Source organism: Mugil cephalus, chromosome 22 (genome assembly GCF_022458985.1).
Source record: "Mugil cephalus isolate CIBA_MC_2020 chromosome 22, CIBA_Mcephalus_1.1, whole genome shotgun sequence".
Classification (NCBI taxonomy): domain Eukaryota; kingdom Metazoa; phylum Chordata; class Actinopteri; order Mugiliformes; family Mugilidae; genus Mugil; species Mugil cephalus.
The window spans coordinates 5,879,842-5,903,906 of NC_061791.1; the positions used below are offsets into that span (position 1 = coordinate 5,879,842).

The 24,065-nt window shown below is 42.4% G+C and overlaps 3 protein-coding genes across 4 annotated transcripts; 1 reads left to right on the plus strand and 2 right to left on the minus strand.

The window, feature by feature from the left end:
- The first annotated feature begins 55 nt into the window (after positions 1-55).
- Positions 56-3,587, plus strand: tigarb (TP53 induced glycolysis regulatory phosphatase b). Its single transcript, XM_047574688.1, has 6 exons — positions 56-166; positions 467-504; positions 725-846; positions 1,582-1,659; positions 1,756-1,866; positions 2,736-3,587. The coding sequence occupies exons 1-6, from the start codon at positions 135-137 to the stop codon at positions 3,153-3,155; spliced, it is 801 nt and encodes a 266-aa protein (XP_047430644.1). The 5' UTR covers positions 56-134; the 3' UTR covers positions 3,156-3,587.
- Positions 3,588-3,682: 95 nt separating this feature from the next.
- fgf23 (fibroblast growth factor 23) lies at positions 3,683-7,604 on the minus strand. 2 transcript variants are annotated; one of them, XM_047574690.1, is made up of 4 exons: positions 7,244-7,604; positions 7,031-7,134; positions 5,883-6,382; positions 3,683-4,596 (listed from the first exon to the last, which is right to left on the minus strand). In XM_047574690.1, exons 1-3 carry the CDS (start codon positions 7,476-7,478, stop codon positions 5,924-5,926), a joined length of 798 nt encoding a protein of 265 aa, XP_047430646.1. In that variant the 5' UTR covers positions 7,479-7,604; the 3' UTR covers positions 3,683-4,596; positions 5,883-5,923. The 2 variants fall into 2 exon arrangements, with proteins under 2 accessions (XP_047430646.1, XP_047430645.1); XM_047574689.1 differs by lacking the exon at positions 3,683-4,596 and having other exon boundaries at positions 4,904-6,382.
- Positions 7,605-8,967: 1,363 nt separating this feature from the next.
- LOC124999656 (fibroblast growth factor 6-like) lies at positions 8,968-15,873 on the minus strand. Its single transcript, XM_047574597.1, has 3 exons — positions 15,071-15,873; positions 14,475-14,578; positions 8,968-12,449 (listed from the first exon to the last, which is right to left on the minus strand). Exons 1-3 carry the CDS (start codon positions 15,411-15,413, stop codon positions 12,273-12,275), a joined length of 624 nt encoding a protein of 207 aa, XP_047430553.1. The 5' UTR covers positions 15,414-15,873; the 3' UTR covers positions 8,968-12,272.
- Positions 15,874-24,065: the final 8,192 nt, after the last annotated feature.

Genomic DNA, 24,065 nt, shown 5'->3' on the forward strand with positions numbered 1-24,065 from the left:
ATGATAAAGGTAATACTAATATGTAAAAGTGTGTTTGTTTCTTTAAGGAGGCACCGCAATGCGTCATGACGTAGGAGGCTACGTCAGATTGCAGATGAACCAACCCGGAAGTACAACGAGAGCAGCTCCTGAAAATGTTTACGTTCAGTTTAACGTTAATACGACAGTAAGTGACCGTTTCAAGCCTTTGTTTTCATTGTTATCATCTCGTATGAGTGGAAGACGAATAATGTGAATGTGTTGTGCTGTCTTGTAGAGAATGTCGGGTCATTTTGTTGTGAAGCATGGCGGCTCAATGTCCCTCTGTACCGCCGGTAACTTAAGAGTTAACAGATGTAAGACTTAGCCGAAGTCATTTAACAGTGTTTCAATGGTTTCTTAACAGAGCAATTAATACATTGTTGTCAGTGATGAAATAAGTTTAAATGTTAATCAAATGACATTGCTATGTTTCCCTTTCACACAGTGGAGAGACACAGTACAACAGGGACAAGCTGCTGCAGGGTAAACTTCAATATTAATATGGACTTTATGCATAAAACACTCAGAAACAAACGGATAATTTGTTCACACAAAGAAAAATAATAGTGGCTGACAATAAAGCAGTGGAATCAGTACTATATGATTAGGATAATGCATATAAAATCTAAAAGTTCTCCTGTTTCTTGTTAGTCTTGACTGAACTTCCTGCTCAGATTGAAATCTCTGTACTTTGTATTTGCAGGTCAAGGTGTGGACACTCCTCTGTCGGAGACGGGTTTGCTGCAGGGTGAAGCAGTAGGACAGTACCTCAAGGACATCACATTCAGCAATGTGTTTGTCAGTAATCTGCAACGGGCTGTTCAGGTAAGAAACACTCAGAAGTTCGGCTGCTGACGTCTGGGCAAAAGCAAGCACCACCTCACATACACATCATATGAAAATATAACCTCTCCTGTCCCCTGTGTGGCTGATATAATACTTATATAGTGAAAAGACCAACAATGGGTTGATCCTTTTTTTTCTTTGAGTTTCTTCTTTGTAGTCACGTCCAGAGACAACACATGGAATATATTAGAAGCTCTTTGTTGAGACTGTTAGTTCAAATATGTTCAATATAGACCCTGTTTTTCTTTCTTTTTTCAGTCACTCGAACTGTGTATTAATCCTCTGCTGAAAATAGTAACCCTGAAATACACTCTTTACTCCTTTTGGGTGGAAGTTTGCTCGGCATTCCCTTGCTCAGATGTCTTTAATTCATAATCAAAGCCTCTTGTAAAAGGATCTGCAAGCTACAAAGATAAATGTTAAAAGTATATTGTTTCTTCAACGTGTATCTATAAACACGTGCACATGGAAAATAAGTCGAGCCGTGATTAACCAGGTCATTTCCCATCAGGAAGAAATGTTTCACCAGTGAAATGTTACCTGCATTTTGCTGAATGGAAGGGAAAACAGGATGTATTAAGAATGACTTACAGTTTGGAATAGTTAAGTGAATATTCATGTCTCTGCGGTCTTTGACTCAGCGGCATTTGAATGTCAGTTTACCCATGACGGATTCTTACTCGTTTCTATTATTGTGCCAATTTCCTTCATCAGACGGCGGAAATGATACTGAGGAACAATACTCACTGCTCTGGTATGGGGATGGTTCTGGAGCCGTTGCTCCGAGAAAGAGTAAGATCTGCTTGCTTCATAGTGCTTCCATAAATTTACAGCTTTACATGTTCAGTAGTTTGAACTCTGAGATCTAAATTGACGTTGTTGATGCAGGGTTTTGGTGTCGCTGAAGGGCGTCACAAAGAGCATCTGAAGAACATGGCCAACGCTGCTGGACAGTCGTGCCGGGACTACACGCCACCGGGAGGGGAAACTTTGGACCAGGTGAGTCAGATGAGAGTCAGAATGACATTTTTTGGGGAAATTACAGTCAGGAAAGAGAGTGTCATGGAGAGAAACTTTAGAGTATTGCTTGTGCAACACAGGCATCTAGTGGCCATCAGCGGGTATTGCAACGTAAAACTTTTCACAAAACTTGATGAGCTGACTCACTGTCACTGCGCCATTGTGGGACACTTACATTTAAAAGCGGCACCAATAATTATTTTAGCAATATTTGTGCTTTTCTTGCGAGTTAATGGAGCTGGGAAATTTATAATGATGGTATTTAGCAGCTCCTCTTAAATCCTTTGATTGTGTTTCCACATCTGTCTCATCCTTATTCTGTTAATTCCTTTAAAATATCCTTGTGTTTTTCATATTTTCATATTCAAATATATATATTCATTTATGAGTAAATGGTAATTTAGTAAGATAAACACTGACTTTAAGCCTTCGGCTGACTCTGAACTCATATTGCTGAAAAGCTGCGGCTCATAATTTGTGATTTATTGATAATATACTTCCTGATAATGACAAGGAATAGAGTTTCTCTTTGTCACTGGAATCCGTTTTGACCGTTTCATTTTGTATTTCACTGAATTTCCTTCATAAAATATCTTTGTTACCTTGTACCTGCGGAGTTTTTTAGTTAGGATTCATAGTGAATCAGTCCTGCTGTACAAGTCAAGGATTTACAGATAAATTAGACGTCCTACTTACTAAAAATTGTGTGATAAGCCAAAAAAGCAACTGGAACAAGGACATTTAAAAACAAAAATCTCAAATTCCTAAGAGAGACTCTGAAAGTCGTCTCGGCCTCTCGAACCTGCTTGAACCCAGGAATCATTTTGCTCTCGTCACCTTGTTTTTAGGTGAAGCTGCGATTTAAAAAGTTCCTCAAAGTCCTTTTCAAGCAAATGCTGGATGAGCACAGCTTGTGCGCTGGGGTGTCAGCAGACAAAGGTGCTGCCGGCGCCGGCGCCGGTGCCGCCTCGGACGTCCCCCCCGGCGGCTCGGCTCACGACGGCCTCCAAGGAGCGTCGGCCCACGTTCTGGTCGTGAGCCATGGCGCTTACATCCGTGTGGCCATCAGGCACCTCGTGGAGGACTTGAAGTGCGCCCTGCCCGCAGGGGTGAAGGTGTCGCAGTTGTTTTCGCCTTGCGCTAACACGGGCATCAGTCGTTTCGTTCTCACGCTGAGCCGGTCCGAGTCCGGGCCGGAGCTCTCCGCCGCTCGCTGCGTCTTCACCAACAGGACGGAGCACCTGAAACACCTCACGGAGGCCGAATAGGCTGAACGTGGACGATCACGAACACTAAAGGGACGGATTTCAGAGTTACACAAGGTAACTGTGTGAAACAATGCACAAGGTAAATCATAGTACTGTGTTTTAACGTGGATCAGTATTCAGCATTGTGTACTACTGTTGTGGCCGTGTGCCAGAAAGGACTCATGTGTCATACGTCGTCTTCGCATCTGGTAATTTAATCTCGTTTTTAATCTCGCGTTAAACCAAAGTCTGAATTATTTATCGTGTTGCAGACCACTGTCGATTTTTGTGGCATTTTCAACCTGACGTGTGTGTGTGTGTGTGTCCCGTGTTTCAGTTGTGGTGCTGCTCGTTTCACTTGTGCAATATAACTCGACAACGAGCGAGTCGCTGTTGACTGACATTAAAATAAAGGAAATAAAGCATTTGTCACAGGATGCTGTGAAACGTGTACATGTTCTGGATGTATTTGTTCATTGCAGGCTTGGTAATAAGATGTAAAAATACTATAACAAAAAATATATATATATAGTGTTTCATGGTGGTGAATGTTTTTTCATCAGTTATGATTGGAAAGATTTAGTGCATATTGTTATTTCGTGCTTGAACTCTACGTTTCTGAGGGAGATCGTACTTTCACGCCACCAAGTTTTTTGCAGCCAAAGTAAATTTTGCACAAAGAAAGAAAAAAACACCTTGGATCTGGAGTTTTTGGCCACTGATGGGTCGTTGGAGAAACCACTCGTTATGAGACAAAAACAACTCCCCACCAGTGATTTAGAACTGAAAAAGCCACTTGAATGAAACGTCTTCTAACAAGTCCAGTTCACTGTTTTCGGACTTTTTAAACTAGTGCCAATAACCAGGTACAGTAAAAGCCCCAAATATCTGGATGTCCTTAACGCCTGATAATAACGTGGCTTCACGAATGAAATTAGTGGTGAAACGTCCTCAACAAAACTAAAAGAAGTGGCCACGAGATCATCTCCCCCTTAATTTAGTCAGACCCAGTAAAATAGATTCTGATTTGTACACCTCTGCTGCAAACTTAGAAATGTTTTCTTCGTTTTTTACCCAACAATGATGCAAACAAGTTAAAGTTAGTGAGAGTTAAAGAGGTCAGGGCACATGTTAATACCATTTTTGAACACGGCCTCTACACTTTAGACCTTTAACAACTGCCTCCTGTCTTCAGAGTTCAATTTTAAGTTATAATTAAACCATTTTTAGAGCAAACATACAAATCTTTAGAGTCTTTGGCAAATCTGATTTTTTTTTTTTTTTGCTTTCTTGAAGACACGATTTGGGCTTTTATTTAGCACATTTAGCACATCTACAGATGATATACTGTAGGTGTTTAATCCGTAAGGACGTCGCTTCATGTTGTGCTCTCTTCTCCGGCTGGACTGCCCCGTGGCAGGGATCCACGAAGTCCAGGAAGACGTCTCCGGTTGCCTGGCGACTGCAGAAGGGACAGAGTGAACTTCCCTTGCACTGCTGCGTCACGGGGTCAAAAGTTAATGGGCGGCTTTAACCACTTTAAAGTCTGCAAAATAGAATTAGCCCTGCTGTGTATTTATGGAGCGGCGTGACTCGGCTCCAGTTCGTGTAGCTGTTTGCTAATTAGGCGGAAGAGGTCGGAAAAGGGGCCGATTGGGTCGGCGTTTAAACCTGCTTACACATTCACAACTTCCTCTCTCACAGTACACGCTGTCTCATTTACCCAGTGACACATATTGGACCTGGATTTGCATAAAACGACACTCGAACACTGAACATATTTCCTTTATTTGTTTATTTTGCTCAACCCACATCTCCAGCTCATACATTCAAAGACAAATTGTTTTATTCATTTATGTACATTTTAACCGTGAAGCATCCTTATAAATACCATAAATAACAATAAAGGAATGGATTTAAATAAATAAATACCCTTGGGGACGGTTTTCTATGTGTATTTGTGTGTTTTGCTGGTGGTGTCCAGCACCTGTAAGAGTCCAGATCCAATGCCAGGAGTTCTGCTCTGTTCAGATTTACCCTGCGATTAAATTCCTTCAAGTCATGATTGATTACTGGTGGAAAACATACACAAATAAGAGTTTTATTATATTACATCAACACAAAACTGCAGTGAAATGTTTATGGAGTCACTATCTAAACTTTTTATAACTGACAATAACACACTTCAAACAAAATACAAGCTAAAAATTAACTTTAAATGCAACGTTGGCTATATTCCTGTACATATTTTTCCGTTTTATTTTGAAGTCGCACCTCCCTGGTTTCTCATCAGTGGACAGTCCTCCAGAGGTATGTCTCAAGATAACATCAGCATCACTTTAACTTGCGGGTTCTCAGACCAGCTGTAAAACCCGCAAAACTTTTGGTCCCGGCAAAAATTTTAATTATTTTTATGTCTCACTTTAAGGAAACCATTTCTCATCTGTTTTCTCGTCTCTAACTCTGTGTGAACTATGGATAGGGGAAAAGATCTGAATAATTTATCATCTTAAAGAGGTTTCTTTTCAATTAAACGAATCTTCAAAAGTCTCAGAAGCAAATTGACAGCAGGAGGAAAGCTGGGGTTGAGCTTTAAGGCGATAGAAATTGTGCAAAAGGGGTTGCAAGTCAAGTCTAATATTTTGTACATTCAGTGTTTAAACACACTGCTTTTTTGAATGTTTGACGACGGTAAATATATTACTATTTTTAAGTCAGTGTGGCTGTTAAGGCTTAAATTGCACTCACGCAGAGTAAGTGAAGGGTAAAGTGGTCTCTCAGATCGTAAATCAGCCCATAGTCCCGGTGCTCCGGGGACTGGCCGCGTAGGACGAGTGAACGCCCCAGGGGTCGTGGTTAGACGGAGCCAGCGGCGTCTCCCGGGACACGTTGCGCCCTTCGTCCCCGGCCTCCACCTCCACTTCCACCTCCACGTCCAAGTCTGCGTCGTCCTCCTGCACGGCCCGGGAGTCCGATCCCTCCTCGGTCTGCCCCTGGTAGACGCTGTGCGGGTCTGAGGGGTCCACCACCTGGTTCCTCTTCTCCCTGTGCAGCAGGAGGCGTTCCAGCGGCACCGTGTTCTTCTTGGGCAGGAAGAGGGAGGTCTGGGGCAGGTTCTGACCCACGGAGAACACCTGTCGGGATCCCTCCAGGTTGAACAGGATGCCGGTCCGGCTAGAATAGTACACGTCCCGGTTGTTTTCCAGAAGCTTGTGGTTGAACAGACAGTCGTCCCTCAGGCAGGTGGGCTGAGAAGGAGAGAGGCAGAAAATGAAACATCTGTAATAAAAATAATCTTGTTTTTTCCAAAAATATATATATTTTTTTCAACTTCAACACAATCTTATTAACTAGTAAAAAAAAGTAAATAACTTGTTATGAAAAAAAAAACGCCGTAATATTCAGAGTATTATAGAAGAATATTTCATATAAATGTAGTAAAAATAGTCAAGGATGATAATTTCCGAACTTTTCTCGTGGAAATCAGTATTCAGTTTCTAGATATAGTAATTCCCCTTATTCTTTCGCAAGTCTCTTACTGTGATTAACAAGAAATCGACATCAGTTTTAAGAAAAACACGCCAATATTTCTGAAAAAGGCGGTAAATTCTATGCGTAAAACTTCTAAATTCTGCTATAAAGGAACATAAACAAGTTTGTGGAATGAAATAAGTGAACGTGAAAACGAGTCGAGCTTAGTGATTAAAAAAATACCAAAATAAATCGATTTGTAGACATCTGACACTGTTGTATATTCGTGCGTAAAAGCGTGAAAGAATGCGTAAAAAAACTTCAGTTTTAACCAAACGGGGTAACTCACAACTAAGAAATTCGACAGTGGAGAGATTTAGACAGAAGCGACATATCAAGTGGATTTAAAGTGATTAGTTACTTACAGAGCTGAACGGGTTTCCCTCCAGGTCCATACACAGATAACGGCTGCTTTTGACGCCAAAAATTGCGATGCGCTCTCTGGTTTCAGCTTTTAGTAGAATCACACCTGCGGGGGAGAAAAAACCGTGAGCATTACGTTGTTAAAGACATTTATTCATACTCACATATTCCAAAATTGATTGTGACATATTTGGAAAAACTAAACAGTGTCTTACTGTATGAACTCCTGGCCGTAGTTTTACGCACGGTGCCATCCAATCTGATCTCCAAGTAGAAGTTGTTGAGGTCTGTGGACGTCTGCAGGTGAACGTATCTCCTCGGGTTCCCCCAGTTGGACCCTACCAGAGGTGACGGGTTCGGGGCCGTTTCCCCCAGAGGAAATCCCTGCAAGACAGTGAGCAAGAGCGCCAGCACCGTGTCCCTCATCCCAAGTCTTCTGTTGACGTCCATCCTGGATCAAAACGGCGGCTTCCACTGCGAGCTGCTGGAAGGTTTCAGATGCTCTGTTGTCCCAAAGTTTGGAGACGGTTCCTATTTAAAGCCCACCGAGTGCCACTCCTGCTCACATCCTTTGCGTAAAAAAAAAAGCAACTCGCCCCCAAAGCAGATGTGCGGGTTTGCTGCAGCGGAAGGGCCACTTCCACCTCTGTGTGTTTATCCCTGTACTGTTGGTCAGACAACAGGACTCTTATTTTTGGTTACATGTCTTGACTCATCCCACCTTAAACTAAAACTGTTTCGTAATCACCCACCGGTTCAGGTTTTAGTTTGGAGTGAAACTGTGTATTTTTCATTATTAAAGAAGAGAGCAGCAGTCATATGTAAAATATATTATAAGAGTCATATAATACAACCATTGTAATTTGAGTAGACTTGAGTTTCTGATGCAATAATTTAATTAAAACAGCCTGTTGGTTTACTCATAAATTAGTTAAGTTTGCTGCCTTTACGCACCTGCACAAGTCAACATTTCCACTATTTCACCAGCAGAGGGAGACACTCTCTTGTTTAGTGTTACTGGGAGTCAAATCTCTTTCTTACTACTGGAGGACACATTAAATCATAGCGCCACAGAGAAGAAATACTATCTTGTTGTGGAAACACTTCAACAGCTTCCCCCCGAAAATAAAATCTAATTCTTCTCCACGGATCTGAGCTCACGTCCAATTTCAGGAAAAAGTTAAATCCCTTGAATTTGCAAAATTAAACTGTAAAGAAAATTTACGAGGAGCTTTATTATTTATACTTCTCAAATGACTTGTTATGCAACATTTTACATTAATAGACATACGCTAATCTTAGTGTAGAATTAGGGTTGTACCGTCCGGACAGGGAAACCAGGCGACTGTTTGGGACGCCGTGAAAAAAAAAAAAAAAAAAAGAATGGGGACCCCCGTTATTTTTGCAGTGACATCCATAAACCCACTTAAACCTATGAAGGCTCAACAGTTCATCAATACTCCATAACCCCCCTGTATGTGCCCCTTTCTATCTATGTTGTGACGGATTTTGTTGGTTTGGACTGGGGTGGGTGTGTGGGGGGCCTTAAGGCCTCCCAAAACCTAGGATCGCCACTACGTATAAAGCATAGTTGAAGGAGAAATAAGTATTTCCCACGACTTTAACTGTGTTGTAACTTAGTTTTGCTCTTCTTTCATTCATCTCACAACCCCACAGATTCATCTGGTGATCTGTAGAAGAGGCCCGACCCCTATATTTGGAACCACGACTCAAATGCAAGTCTAAATATAGAATAATTAAAGCAGCTTTACCTCGAGCAGAGTTAATTTTACGGATTATCCTTCCGTGCATGTTTCAAAGAACATCTTCTACTTTATTTTTGGCTTAATTAACTGGTCGTTTTCATTTAAATAAATGTACTTCTTCAACCACACACACTAGGACCACCGAAAGAGAAGGACACTTAACCAGCAGCCAGTTAAAAAAAAAACAAAACAAACTTTTATTGGTATCTCAGGAATACAGTAGACTGCTGTGCACAGCACATACGTACAAAAATAAAAGGAAGAAACTTTTAATATCCTTACTTAGCATTGTCTGTTTTCAGAAACAAATAAATGAAGTTTGTTTCTTTTTTAATTTACAGTCTTCAGCAAACCAAAAACTAAGGCAGAAGGTGAGGTATATGAGAACAGAGGAGAGGAATAGAGTGGAGGCTCACGCCCGTTAGAGCAGGAGTTCAAACTAAAAACAAAAACAAACAAACAAACAAAAAAAAAAGAAGCACACACACCTAACCAAGCCCAGGGCCCAGGCATGCTAATAGTACATTAAACAGGGTAAAAAAAAAAAAAAAGATATTCCTCACCTTTACTTAATTATATTTGACCTAAAATAAGCCGTGGAAAGAAAAAAAAAGAGACAATCTGAACAATTTTTTGGTCAAAGCTGAAAGGTGAGCATTTAGTTTCTCTTTTTTAGACATCCAGCTCGTACTTAATGACAGAAAAATGTGGGAAAACAAACCTCTCTACCATAAATAATCTGTTATAAGGTGCTGCTATAAACGTCAGACATCTTCAGTGAGAGGCGTGTAAGAGAAAGCTCGCTGAAAGCTCATTGCCTGCGCACGCGACGTTCACTTCCACACCTTCCTCAGCTTTTATTCGCCCTTTCAGCCAAAAATGAGAAACGCCCGACACACGCTGCCTCGTCCACGGCGATTTTCTGAGGAGAATACTGTCATGAACCGAGTACGCGGGGTCGCAGACGGTTCGGGGCAGCAGGTGACGCTTTGTCAGCGTGAGGGATCGGGGTCCGGGGTCAGGCCAGAGTCTGGCAGCAGCAGCGGCAGCAGCAGCAGCAGCAGAGGTCACGTCCTGCAGGACGACTGGAGGGGCCGTCCTGCAGGACCGGAGTGCAGCAGGGGAGGTGAGGCTCTGCGTGACTCTGCTCCTCACACACACACACACACACACACTGCATTAACTCTGCAGATGTCTCCTCCCCAGAAATATCCCAACACGAGTACTTGGAAAGGGGACAGCGTGTAGTGGAGCCGTGTCTTAAAGAGATGGGGCTCTGAATTCATAGAAGGAAGGGAGGATGTTTAAAAACGACTTCAAACTCGTGAGGAACTATAAGTGCTTTGGTTTTGTTTCTGGTCAGCAACTGCGGAGCTGGTTCAGACGATTATTTAGTAATATTTCCTGTGTCAGAAAGATGCTTTAAATTCCTATTTCATGGAAACAGCCTGGACCATATATCAAACCGCCCCGGCCACTGGGGTAGGGGCCAAGGCTGGTCTGCGACTCTGACCTTGAACTAAAAAAGGCTGAAAGGAGAGGAGGAAGCTCCTGGGTTACAGCTGGAATCCCAAGGTCCCTGCCTACTGCGGGTGAGTTGTGGGGTGAGGGGTGGGGAGGGGGGGGGGCGTAAGGGACAGGCAGAGGTGGGCAGCGAGGGGAAGGGGGGGGAGTGACACAGCTCAGGTATGTGGGAAGCTGCCTGTCATCCTGGCAGATCCACATTCCTGCAGGGGGTTCGACGAACAACAAAGACAGCGGGGCCAGCTCCGCCGCTATACGTCTTTCCTGGATTTAAATAGTCCTGCTTCCTCTCACACGAGAACGGATGGAGGGCCGATGGCGAAGTGGGCTGCAGGTTTTTTTTTTTTTTTTTTGAGTGGACAGCTGCAGAAGCTACACGGGTTGATGCACTCTATAAGACTCTCAGGAATCCTCCGAATGAGGCAAGAAAAACATCTTTGGAATATGTAACAAGATATTTGTGCATACTCTCGGCGAGTCCGCGAAGCACGGCGCATCCCGCTTCTGCCACTGTGCATACTTGTGATTTGTCAACTCCCTGACCTCCAGATGTATAAAATGAAGCTTAAAATCGACGCAAATGTAGACACTGAGCTTAGGAATCTTACAGCGTGCATCCAGACTATCTGCTCCGTCCTTTAGTCCTTTGAGGCACGTGATCGACTCATCCGTAATTGCATTTAAAACCTTTTGTTCCAAACTCCTCGCCGGCACTGCAGTGCTGCTGCAGAACATACAGGGCAAGTGGAGGGGGGACGGCGGCCCATGGCACGCCACGTCCTCCACCAGACGAACCGAGACGCAGACAAAGTGAAGGGACGAAGATACAGGGGACGGCTCTTACACACAAAAAAAACAAAAAAACAAACACCTAAGCACCATCGTTGATGGCTCACCGTGCAGCCTGAACTCTTTTCACTCAGCGCCCAAAAAGATCCCGAATTCCTCTTTTACATTTGCAACTATTTACATCGTTTACCCAGTGGACGTTCGTTTTCAACAGCCAACGAAGCTTTTTGCGATTCTACGACGGCGACCCGCTTTTCTCTGCGGGAGCTCTGCCCAAGACAAGTGCGCGGGAACGTTTCTACTGCGCGCTACATCTGCTCAGTCGCTTCTTGTGCAAGCCAGGTCCGAACTAAAAGGTTTTCTCCATGCTGCGATAGATATGTTTTCCACCCTGTTTATTTGCTGGCGACGCCACACGGTCAGACTTGCGTCCCCGCGCCAGCATCCATGGCCGACCGCTCTCCGGTCTCAACCACAGATTGTTTATTACTTAATCGATCTAATTACAGAAAAGAAAATAAACCAGAGATAGTCAACCTCCACCCCCCCCCCCCCCTCTTCTGAGGCCCTCTCCGGAGTGTCAGCCCTATTTCTGACTCCAGCGGGTGTCTCTTACATGCATGTTTAAGGGGGCCGCGAGTGGGAACACCAAGGCACCTTTAAATCGTGCAGCAAAGGTAGTGCATTTAAGTTTTCCCCTACTGCCGGACATCGATAATCAAGCAGCGAGCCGCGAAGCGCTCGGAGGTTCAAAAGAAACGGTAACCGTAAGCAGATATTTCAGCAGAAGTCCATGCATCCCTTCATCTAGTAAAGTGGTTCTTTGAGGTAATAAAAAGTATTCATTTCACTCTTTAAAAGCACAGAATATAGCTCATCCTCCATCTCGAAAAAGGAAGTGACACATAGTTCAGTTACAGCAAGCACCAAGGTAAAGTGAGACAGGCGAAGGCTCTCCCCGTCCATAAAAACAATAAGCAGCACAGTATGGCATACATATACAAAGATAGCTATCCAAATATACATATATATATAACAGAATAAATATTTGTTTTGACCTTCGCAGTCCATGGGTGTGTATATCATGACTATGCATTTTCTATATTACCTGGAAGAACATCCACATGTGCAAATTAGTGAGTTATTGCCAGTTTTTTTTTTTTTCTCATAGCCGCGGGAGGAAATGTGTGACGGTCATGGCGGTGGTGGCCTTGTTGCCTCTCTTTACGCGGCCATGCTTGCTGAGGGCGATGTAGAAGCCCTTGTAAACAAAAGACTCATAGGCGTTGTAGTTGTTGGGCAGCAACATCTCGTTGAACTTGCACTCGTCCCTGAAGACTCTCTGGAAAATCGAGAGGACGAGAAAGAGAGAGACAGAGACAGAGAGAGAGACAGACAGACGGAGGTGTGAGCATCACGACGTACGCGTGGTCTCGCACGTGGCCTCTGATCTGGAAAGACAAGCCGCTTAGACGGCGTGCTTTGAGGGAAACTGGAGGAAGCGGCATGTTCTTGCAAAAGAAATGCCCTTTTCAAATGCAAGAGCTTCAGCTTTTACAGCTGACCTCATAAAAGACAGACTAGACTACTGATCAAATGAGTTATGGTCAGTGCTGTATAACACACACAGAGGAGCATGCTACCGTAGTTTCACCTATTACAGTCTCAATAGTTATGTTTAATACTTAGTCCTGCATTCAACAATTAAACAATTCACTTACAGAACTATTGGCACCAACTTAACACAAATAAAAGTTCTCTTTTTTGCAGATTTCCCCATTTCTGATTCACTAAACTGGATAACATTGATGTATTAGCCTAGTAGCATAATTGTTTAAGTCATATTTTAACGTTTTTACGTTATATTATTTATTGATACTGTTACAGTAAGTCAAAACATGACTTAAGCCATTGTGCTATTATGCTAATATGTGAGCATTAAGTCGCACTGCAACAATACATGCAAATATATGATGTATGAGTTACATAATATTTAAGGATTAGCTCGTTGTAACTTGTAGCTATAGCTCTCAGATAGTGCAGCGGTGTAGAAAGAAGAATATTTGGCAACAAATTGTAGTGAAAGAAGAAATGTTTGATTTTTTGCATAAAATAATGCCTAAACTAGACAGACGTAGGAGAACTACATTCTACAAACAGGTGAAAATGATGATGAATCAGCGAAGAGTTTGACACTGACGCTCAACACAAAGCTGCTGGATCTTTATTGTACATTTCTAAGCTTTAGAAGTAGACCTTTAGCTGTTTTTTTTCTATTTGCATTTTGGTCTCGTTTTAATCCCAGTTAAATAAAATCCAGGTAAACACCGAGCTGATGAGTACTAATAAGTTGATTTAATGAATAATCTCAACACATTTTCTTAATGTGGACATTGAACATTCCCTGGTTCATGTTTTGCACAAACTTTGTGGAAAAACAAGCATTTTTTTACAGTCTTATTGTATATGAACTCCTACTTTACTAGTCTTTAATCTGGTACACTCCTTGCCAAAACATTAAGAACACTAGTGAAGGGAAATATTAGTATTCTAAGATATATGACAGTCCTGTACTAGATACTTGATGACTGTGTATGATTCTTTACTTGTTTTTACTCATTCATTCATTCATTTTCTATGACCACTTGTCCTCTTGAGGGTGACTCGCTTTTACTAATCATTCCTTATCATTTATCTGTATATTACTCATTTTTTTATGCACATATGTGTTACTGTTCTTCCGTCTTATCTTTTGCACCAAACATGATAATGATAAGTGACGTACCTTTTAAAACTGATCTTAAAGGTAACTAAAAATACGCGGATTGCACACAGGCACTTGCCTTTTCATTAGACATTAAAGAGCCTGTCACGTAACTGACCTACTTTTCCAGTCTCCGTTGGTTTTAATTGTTTGATGTGCAGCGTCATGAGGCCTAAAATAAGAACATTTTACTCAGGTACTTTTTCTTTTTTTCTTTTTTTTGCAGATTAGGATTTGACCAACATGCACGTTAAGATAATGCACTAACTGGGCCATTCTACTGCAAAACGACTGCCTTGCCTTGCACGCTGCAGCACTTTAACTTGAGAACAACTGAGTGCGGCGGTTGTTCACGTGTAATCGAGCACTTTTACATTGCAGCATTTCTTCTTTCACTCGGGTAAAAGGATCTGAATACTGACAAGTTCTGGCACGGCAGCACATTTGAGCATTGGAGCTTCCTCCTGCGAAGCCCCCCTCCTATCATCATGGCATATTAATAACACAACAGCGCTCATAAACTCGTGGATGCAGCAGCGGCCACACGAACTCGTCTTACACCGAGCGGGACGTGTGACACACTGGAGTTGCGCACGAACGTACCGTTCCGTATAACCTTCCTCTGCTGTTCATTGCGACAAACAGCTCGCTCCTGACTCCGAACAGGCTGATCACCCCTCGGTCCACGGCGGAGATCTCTATCAGACCTGGACGAGACACAGTGTTAGGCAGGCAGGCAAAGACAAGTGGCAACGCTGCGACTGGGAACAAAGTGCCTCTGCAGCAGTGATGGGTGTAACCTTGCAGGTGCACTGCGACTGGATGATGCTCTCTCTCTCTCTCTCTCCCTCTCTCTCTGCTCAATTAGCCCCATTTGCATGTTAGACGTTATGAGTGTAGTTTACAGCGTGCTGATATGAGTGTGTCCTGCCGCAGAGGACGCAGGGTAAAAATAAGTTAGCGTCTAAACTGGCTCGAGCATTCATGTCATGTTTTTGGCTTGGAGGGATATTTCGCACTGCACGGATGCAAGGCTCAGCAACACAGTTTTTTTGCTTCGGGAAACTTTCAACCATGCCGACACGTCTTATTAAATATCATGCAAGACAACTGCACAGGCCGCCTCTAACTTTTACACGGCCTGCGCATAGGGTTACACTCTTTTTCTGGGTCCGCCGCTTTGCCGGATGCAAACTCACTGTATTGGTTCTCGTTGTGTGCGCCGCTTATCCTGCCGTCCGGGAGCACCTGCAGGTGAAACCCAATGCCCACGTTGCAGTACAGCCGCCGCACTCTTTTGATGCCCTGCAAATAGTCACTCTCCCAGTTCAGCTCCGATTTCCCCCCAGCTATACCCAGATAGGAGCGGGAGAAGAGGGTCTCCCACTTCTTTTCCATTAAAGTCGCATTAGTCCTGCTTGGAATCGGATAAGATGAAGCGATTCCCCAGAGCGAAGTCCACAGTACAAGAACTGCTGGCAACGTCCAGTGCGTCCTGGCCCAGCTGGACATACTGTAGTGGCACCTTTGCGCAATGGCCATCCAGTTTACCCTTTGGGCACGTGGTTAAAGTTACCTGCCCTAAAAACGCAGTTCTTCTTATTTTCTGTCCTTTGGCATGGTGGTGGTGGTGGTGATGGCGAAGGCTTATTTTGGGATCAAGGCAGATCAAGGCCCCATAGCCCGAGATCTGAGCAGGAGGAGAAGGACAGAGCGCGTCGGAGCTTGAATTGGTGCCGGCGGCGATGATCATCTTTCGCCGCTCCGCGCCTCTGTGAAGGCAACGCTGGCCGTGGAGGGGACACCACTCACCGCAAAACCAGCTCACCTTGCCCCCGCGATTCTCACATCCTAAAATGACATCACCGTGACTTCACCGCTGCACTCCCCCCCATCAAAAGTGGGAGATGGGAGGAGGAGAGAGTTACAGGACCCCGGCGGCAGCAGTTCTGATAGGAGTGATGGGGGCTGCTGCACCTTCACACCAGCTCCGGATAAACGGGGCAGAATGAGGAGGAGCGTTTCCTGCCGCACACTTCGAAATAAAACAAGGCGTGAGTGCGTTGCAGCAGCTCAACAGAGTCACCTCCAAACCTGAATAATCCATAACTTTAAGGAAAAGCTGGAAAGTATCTAAACTTTTGGGTTAATAAACTGTGTATTTGAACAAGACAGTACACAAATAAAAAAAAAAATATATTATTTTAATTATGTAAAAATATACTGTGAGAAAAAATAGAAATATGAGTTCACGGATATGAAATCAAAGTGGATGTAGTATACGGACAACTTAATATTTTATATTATGTATTATTATATATTATATTTTATATATATTGAGTTAAATGAGTACTTATTCTATACAACATAAGGAAATAGTGGGAAAAAATGACATCACAATCTCCCAGAGTCCCAGGTGTCATGATAAAAAAATATGTAAATATGCTAAAACCTTTGTAAACTGACAGATTTTATCATTACGCGTCGTTAATAACTCTATCCTCAGGGTTCAGTTTCATGCCCAAGGACACTGTGGCATGTGATCCGTGCACCGCCAACCCTCTGCTTCCCACAGCAGTTGCTACAACAGTCACAAAATATATGCAAAGGGCAGAGTATCATCTATGACTTAACAATATTTAGAGATTTTATTTTGAAGGCAAGCTAACCTACATTGTTAGTCTTCCTCTGAATAACTGGCCTGACTTTACCAGAGCTCTCCCTCACATGGGGGACCTGTGGGAGGGTACGTGTGTCTCTCTCTCTCCCCGTGTGTGTGTTTGACTTTCATTGGCGTTGAGCAATCATGGGATGGATGGATGGATACTGTGTCCAGAGCCCAAATCGGGACGGCGGTCATATGTCCTGGCAGCCTGCGGCCTTATTTAGAAGGAAGGTGTAAAAACAGTCACAGCCAGTCACAGGAGAGCAAATGGCAATCCTGTCTGACACTTCCTTAGCTGTTTGTGTCCAGGAAGTTTACACAACCAAATATTCTGCCTGGTCAGATTGCGCGTTATTATTGTAAGTAACACACACTGCAGCTAACATAAAAATACAACCTGCGTGAATCAAATGCATGGCATTGTTTTGTGTAACCTGCTAAGTTCAAGTCCAGAAATAAATTTGTAAAGGGAATGCGGATGGAGACCTGTGCTCCTGATGATCACAATTGGTGAGAAATTAGCATTTTATGTAAAAAAATTTTTTTTTTAAAAATTGACTAAATATTATTTTTTGTATCCTTAAAATACTCACTTTCAACATATTAATATGACTTATTCTATGATATTTATATACTTCCTTTTGCTGTTGTAGCTTTATTTACCTTTTATAACAAAAAATATAGTGCACATATTTAATAAATGTTGTTGTAGTATGGTACAAAAGTTGTATTAATGTAAAATATGTTTTAATTACTGAAGATTTATGCAAAAAAATAAACATTTAAAGCAAGTGCAAGCTAAAAATTTAGAAAATACAGAAAAAAATAAAAATAAATCTAAACTGGGTGCACAGGGTTCAACCCCACCACCACCACCCCCAACTTTACATCCCCTGTTTGCATCCCGACCTGGAGGGTGCTGGTAGGCGATGAAGGCTCGGGGGAATTCCCAGCACGTCACCGAGCTCTGAGGCCCCGAGGGGCACTCTGCTGCCAGGGAGCCTCAGGCCCACCTTAGCAACCAGAGAGGCCCTGCTGCTGGTAAACATCACTAGCAAGACAACCCATGACAGTAAAAAACAAACAAACAAAACAGTTCATGCAGATATACATCACAAAATGTAAAGGTAGCTGAATATTTGTCACATAAGCGGTATTTTTTTAATCCTGCATTGACACGATTTGATTTTCCGAACAAGCGAAAGTCACGACTTATTTAAGATCTGCTCGCGTGTCATTGTTAAATGAGGCATTTGTTAGCACACGCGTGGTGCTCGCTCTGCTTTAGCTTTGTTTTCGGTCTCGAACAAGTCCCGAGGACCAGCTCCAGGCTCCAATCAGCTTCACCAGCAGGTTGCTAACTGCAGACCAGGTAGCACCCATCGGACCTTAAGAGCATTTTCCACTGAAAACAACCTGCAGCGCTGTAAAACCACACTGTATGTGAACAGTGACAATGAACCACATATAATACAAGGCAGCTACAGATCCATGTGATAAGTGTAGTTTCATTACTATTATTTTATGAAGGTATAAATTTAACCTTAAACTAAGATTTAAGATGTAGAAACTCTACTTTTATTTACTTTTATTACCTACCAGGTATTAGATATTACCAGGATACTAGAATTACAACCTTTGCACACATATCACATGTCATTTAATTCTCTTCACATATGAAGTTTTGAGTTATGGCCAAAAATATGTTTTGACCCTTGAACTTTGACCGGCACATTTGAATCGGTCCATTCTTGAGTCTAATTTTCTGTCTCTGCTAAATCTGAAGTCCGTGACGCAGTTATTGCTTGATCTAGAATGAATGAGACCTTCGTGCCAAAAACACAAAACATCCAGTCGTGGTTGTCGCCGTCGCAGAGGCATGAATAATAAAATGAGAAGTTTGCTATCAAGGCATTTGAATAATCTAAAAATAGCTCTGCCAGGACATGAGAAAGGAAGCTACACTTAGGATCATCTTCTAACGAACACCGCGCATTTCATGAATTATTTAGTTCGAAACCTTTTAGGAATTAAACTACAAAATCCTGCTAATCCCACATGGCTAGAACAAAGTGAAGGATAGAACCATTTTATTTTTATTTATTTTTTCTAAAAGTCCCAGTGGGGCAGACAGACTAGTCCACACCGAACAGCAAATTAATGAGACATGCTCTTGATTTGCTGTGTAAGCACATGGCTATGCAAACCAAGGCAACCGATAGCCTGAATAGACAAAAGTAGCGGGTTATTGACAGAGCGGAACTTAAATCAATTGAGAGCGGGCACATTAATGAGACAGTGCTGAGCGCTCAAGATTAATTCTGCTAATACTGTTATACCGGCGTGACGCTGATGCTGCTCTTTAGTGATGACACCTTTTAATATTCCCATCTGATGCACTTATTTACATATTGTACATATACACTCTATGTGTGGATCGTACTACTTTAGTCTACTTAACATCTCCAAAGCTTGTGTTCCTTCTTCTTCTTGAGACAAACTGATGAACGGGTTAATAAATTGTCGGAATAATACAATTTTTAGGGACTCGGTTCACGTCGTCATACATCTTGTTTTGTCCAGAAACTAAAAGATGTTGAGTTAAGTTTAAATTAGTCAAAGGGAAAGCAATAAATCCTCATTTATTTGAGATGTTGTTATGTGTTCTAGACATTATTATTAAAATTAACAATATATGGCAGTGATTTTATGTTGAACCTCCTCAAGATATATTGACTTTTAGTGTGAAACAAACTCCAGAAAAACTGCATTTTTAACATAAGACTTCTGACTATATACATTGCCGTCCAAATTGCTCACTTGTTTCAGTGATTGCACTAGTCTTTCACCTTAGATCCCATCTTTCTAATATACTAAAACAAAAAACAAATCAATCAATTTACTGATCAGTTCAGCTCTAGCCTGGATCAAGGATGTGTCAAAGAAAAGAAAAGACTGAGTCACGCTGTGGTAACAAGACCACAGCGAGTAAATGGAAACTAGCCAACATAACACAGCAAATTGATTCCTCCTATAGACTCATCTTGACTGAATATATTAGAGCAGAAGTCACAGAAACCAGAGACTCAAGCAAGAGAAAAGTGTCTGCCGCAGTTTACTATTGTCTGGTCAGCTGTCTTTTCTGCAATTATAGCATCTATTTAGTGCACACACACACACACATCAATCAGAAAACCAGACCGGACCAGAGGGAATGCCTATACAAACAGCTTTTGTGCATATTACCAAAGTGTAAGTAACCAGATACAGGAGGACGCAAAGCTCTTTCAATCACTGTTTTATTAACGCGGGGTTTAAAATACGATATTGAAACAACAGCTGGGGAGACCCGGAGATGGAGAGGGGATTTCTCTGGCATGACATCAGAATCACTGGCATAGACGGGCAATGATACTCCAACTGTGTATGGACTGACAACAATAGCTGCGCCGGCCTTCGCATAGAGGCGCAGGATTACAGTTTTACAGTCGGAGCAGTTAGAGCCATTAGTTTTACAGGTATGTGGTCATAAACCAAGGGATCAATGGGAATTCTGACAAAATGACGGTGCAAGATGGAAAGTCGTTAGGATATCTGGGGATTAGGAATGACGGTTCGGAAAGACTTTGGTGCCAATTTTTGTGGTCGACGCCGTATTTCACTTGATTCAATGGTCATAAAGAGACAAGGTCCTTTATGGTGGACCAGCAGTGGACTTTATGTCGGAAAGAGTGATTGAACAATGAAGAAATTCACAACAGGAAGTTAAAATATGGCCAACCACTCAATGAAGATGTTAAATGTCATCATCCACGAACCAAACACACATGACTGGAAGTCAACTGGTAGTCACCCAATATGTTGTTTTTGGACGCAAGATCAACACTTTGTGCTGTCAGACTGACAGGAGTGTCATTGCTTTGGGGTGGGGGTGTCAGGTCTAGTCTGGGTGGATGCTACGTGCCACATGAATGAATGTCAGGTCCCAAAGTTTCCCAGTAGAACACTGAATTGTAAAAAGATGCTTTAAATGTTATTAACTTCTCCTGCCAGTGGTTTTAATGTTGTGGCGGATCAGTGTACATTGTGCAAAATCGAAAGAGAGATTTAGTTCTTTACATTCAAAATTTGGAAAATATCTTTTAAACTGACAAACATTCGCTGTGAAATTCAGTTGAAACAGGATCAAAAACTTATTTGTCTCTTACCATTACCGACATATGTCATTTATGTCTAAATAAACTCCCGTGGTGGTCCACCAGAATGAGAGGGGGTTCTCCTCTCTTTTAATATCAATCCTCTGATCACCATCAACATTTGTACCAAATTTCATGCCAATCCATAATATAGTTGCTGAGATATCACAGTGTGGACCGGAGTGGGCTAGCATGACTAAGACAAATTCACTACTGGTCTATTGGACCATCGTTCACAGATGGATGGATTTCATTAATCTCAAACTCTTAAACATTTAACAGTTCCTTTGCTCAAGTAAGAAAACTTTATATTATTGAGCAGACTCCATATAGATCTGGTGATCGATCCACAAAAATTGGATTTAAATCCAGTGGCTTGTAAAACAGTAGCACCCTGAAAGGAACTTGGGGTTTAGATTTTTGCTGAACAAGCTTATGTATAATTCAACAGCCCAAAAAAAAAAAAAAAAAAAACTGCACTGCTCTTTTCCGTTGCTGCTTTTTACATTCATGACCCAGAGAGAAGCAGCAAATCCCGTGGGAACTCGACTAAGTGACCTGCACCGGTGGTAGAACATTTGCGATGGCTGAACTGTACGAGAAATGAGCGTCTTTCATTATTACGTTGTCGAGCCCGAGGCTCTACGGGGAAGACAAAGAGCAGCTTGTCAGAAGGAAGTGTTCCCAGTAAAAATATCTTTTCGAGGGTACAGCCTGTGCACCTTGCAGAGAAAGATGTGTCTGCTGCTAAACTGGGCGTAGAGTGACTAAGGGGAAAAGAGCCGAGGCAGAGGTGACTTTTCAGCCGATTACAAATCCCAACCAAATGACGAGGCACAAATTTCCGCTTGTGTCAGTTAGATGGATGCAGTGTTTTAAAAACGACAAAAAGACCAGTCTGTCATAAGATATGGTATAGAATAATGATCATATAATTCAAATATGTTACTTTGAGATTTTGTAAAGCTTGACCGATTAATCAATGGGATTAGTTTGGCTATTTTATTATAATCTTCCTCCAGCTTCTCAAACATGAGTATTCAACTTTTGGACAAACCATTGTTTTCCAGCATTTTATAAAACGAACTATTAAACAATTTAGTAAAATATAGATGTAGATGTAGTCAGTGGAAATAAACTGTAGTGTATGTGTTACTCTGATTCCCAGCAGATCGCTTCACATCATGAACATTGATCTCCCTTTAAGCGCCGTAATCGCCCACTCATCCCAAGAGAGCTGAAGGATGCTTTAAAAAAAAAAAAAAAAATGTCCGACAAGCTGCGATCACACAAACGTTTTTTTTTTTGCAAGCCGTGTGCTGGAGCCGTGTTACCTCGAAGAGTGCGAGCTCAGCAGGGCTGGTGATTCATGCAACCTTTAACATGAGGTACTAAGACCTGGCACCGGAGAACTGTCAGATTATGTGTTTCACAGAGCGGTTACTTTTGCATTGCGAGTTAATTCGTCACTCAGTGCCCAAGATTAGACTTTCAGCCTGTTGCTAGAAGCTCCATGAGGCCCATTAATGGAAAACTTCTGCCAAAAAGCCCATTATAGCAAATACATTTATGTAGATAACAGCAAAAAATGGACTTGAATCAACATGATTAAACGTTAGACTCATTAGGAGTGGTATGTCTGAAAACTAGAGAAAATTACAAAAGATTAGACAGCAAAAAATGTGACTTTTATTAAAGTGATTAGACCCGTTAAAGGAGCAGTCCGTCTTAAAGCTCAGACACGTCTTGTTTTTCCTCTTCTGCGCTGGACAAAATAAGACATGAGGGTTGAAGTTTGGTTTGTGCCACGTCGTCACCACGGCCAACTGCTCCTTCGAGGCAAAAAACTGGCAGACTTCATGGAGGCCGCGAGGGAAGATCTGTTTATGTGGCCGCCATGCTGAAAAGTCAGACAGTTTTGGTTTATGGCTGTAGGAAGAGATAGAGATCAGAGGAGGTGTCAGCTGCTGAGTCGGCTGACGATTCCCCCCGGCTCCTCTTCCCTCTATCCCAGGAACCCAACACCAAACCAGGCCACCAGGACCGGGCAGGAGAATGCGAGGAATTCTCTCAGCGCATTTGCTCATTGCTTTGCACGTTCTCACCCCTGGCGGGATGAAAACGGTGCCGCCGGCCCCGAGGATGCGACCACCTTGCTCACGCCGTGTGCGAGCGCCGGGCCGGGTGGGAGGCGGCAATGAGCGGAGGATCAAGGCAATTTGGCTGATGGGCAGAGGAGAGCGTCAGGAATGGCACACTGCTGAGAGAGTGAGTCATCCTGGACAGAGCTGCTGTCATTCGGCCAGCACAACAAAGATCAGATCATTTATTTTTGTCATGGCCCCTGCTGGATGAAATCTAAACCCATAAGGAGTTGATCAAAGGTTCTGGCATGTGGCCTGTCCTGGAGAGCAACTAATAATGGATGACCACTCAAGAAAGATCCAGAAGAAGACGGGGCGAGCTGTGTTTTTCCCCCACAGATAAATTCTGTAAAACATTGTAAGTTTAACACTGAAATTCAGATGAGTGTTCTGATTTCTGAAGGAAACTGCACTGACTTGACTTTATTGACACACCCTGAATTGATTCAGGTAGAGAAGATGGGCAACATCCATCAAAACCTCTGCCCACATTATTGAACTTTAGCCCAAACACTCTACTGTTTTGCTACCTTAATGCTTCTGTTCCTTCTATGTGGGGCAAACACGAGTACAAAGAATGACTCAAGTGTTTACATGATTATTAGGTTCATATATTTCCCTGTTGAATGTATTATCAAAGATTTAGACCACACCTCTCAATCTGATTCCATCTATTTAATTTATCGTGGTTACATGAGGCACTCCTGTTGTAATTGGCAAATATTTGCATTACTAATGTCCATGTAAAGGAGATTAATGGGTTAGGTGACAAGTCCCGTGAGATACTCAACAGTGACGCCTGGTGGGCAGGTGTGAAATGACACAGGTAAAAAGGAAGATAGATTTGAAAGCTGTAATATTGAATGTTATGTATTTGTATATGTTTATATTTGCCTGTTAAATTACCATATCCACTGGGTCTGGATATTTTATCACTTTGGTGGTGATTACTAAATATGGCTTTTAGTATCTAAGGCTTAGATCTTCAACAGGGGGTCCGTGGAGGTATCTTTGGTTGATTAGACGTTTTTTTTATGTTTATTTATTTAAATTTCTTAAAATACACATAAACACATTTTAGCAAATGCATAAACAGAGGTAGAAGACGTTATCTTTCAGTCAGCATTTCACTAATTCGGCGATACGGGAGCTTTCACACAGACCTGTCAATCTAAGCTTCCTCTGCACA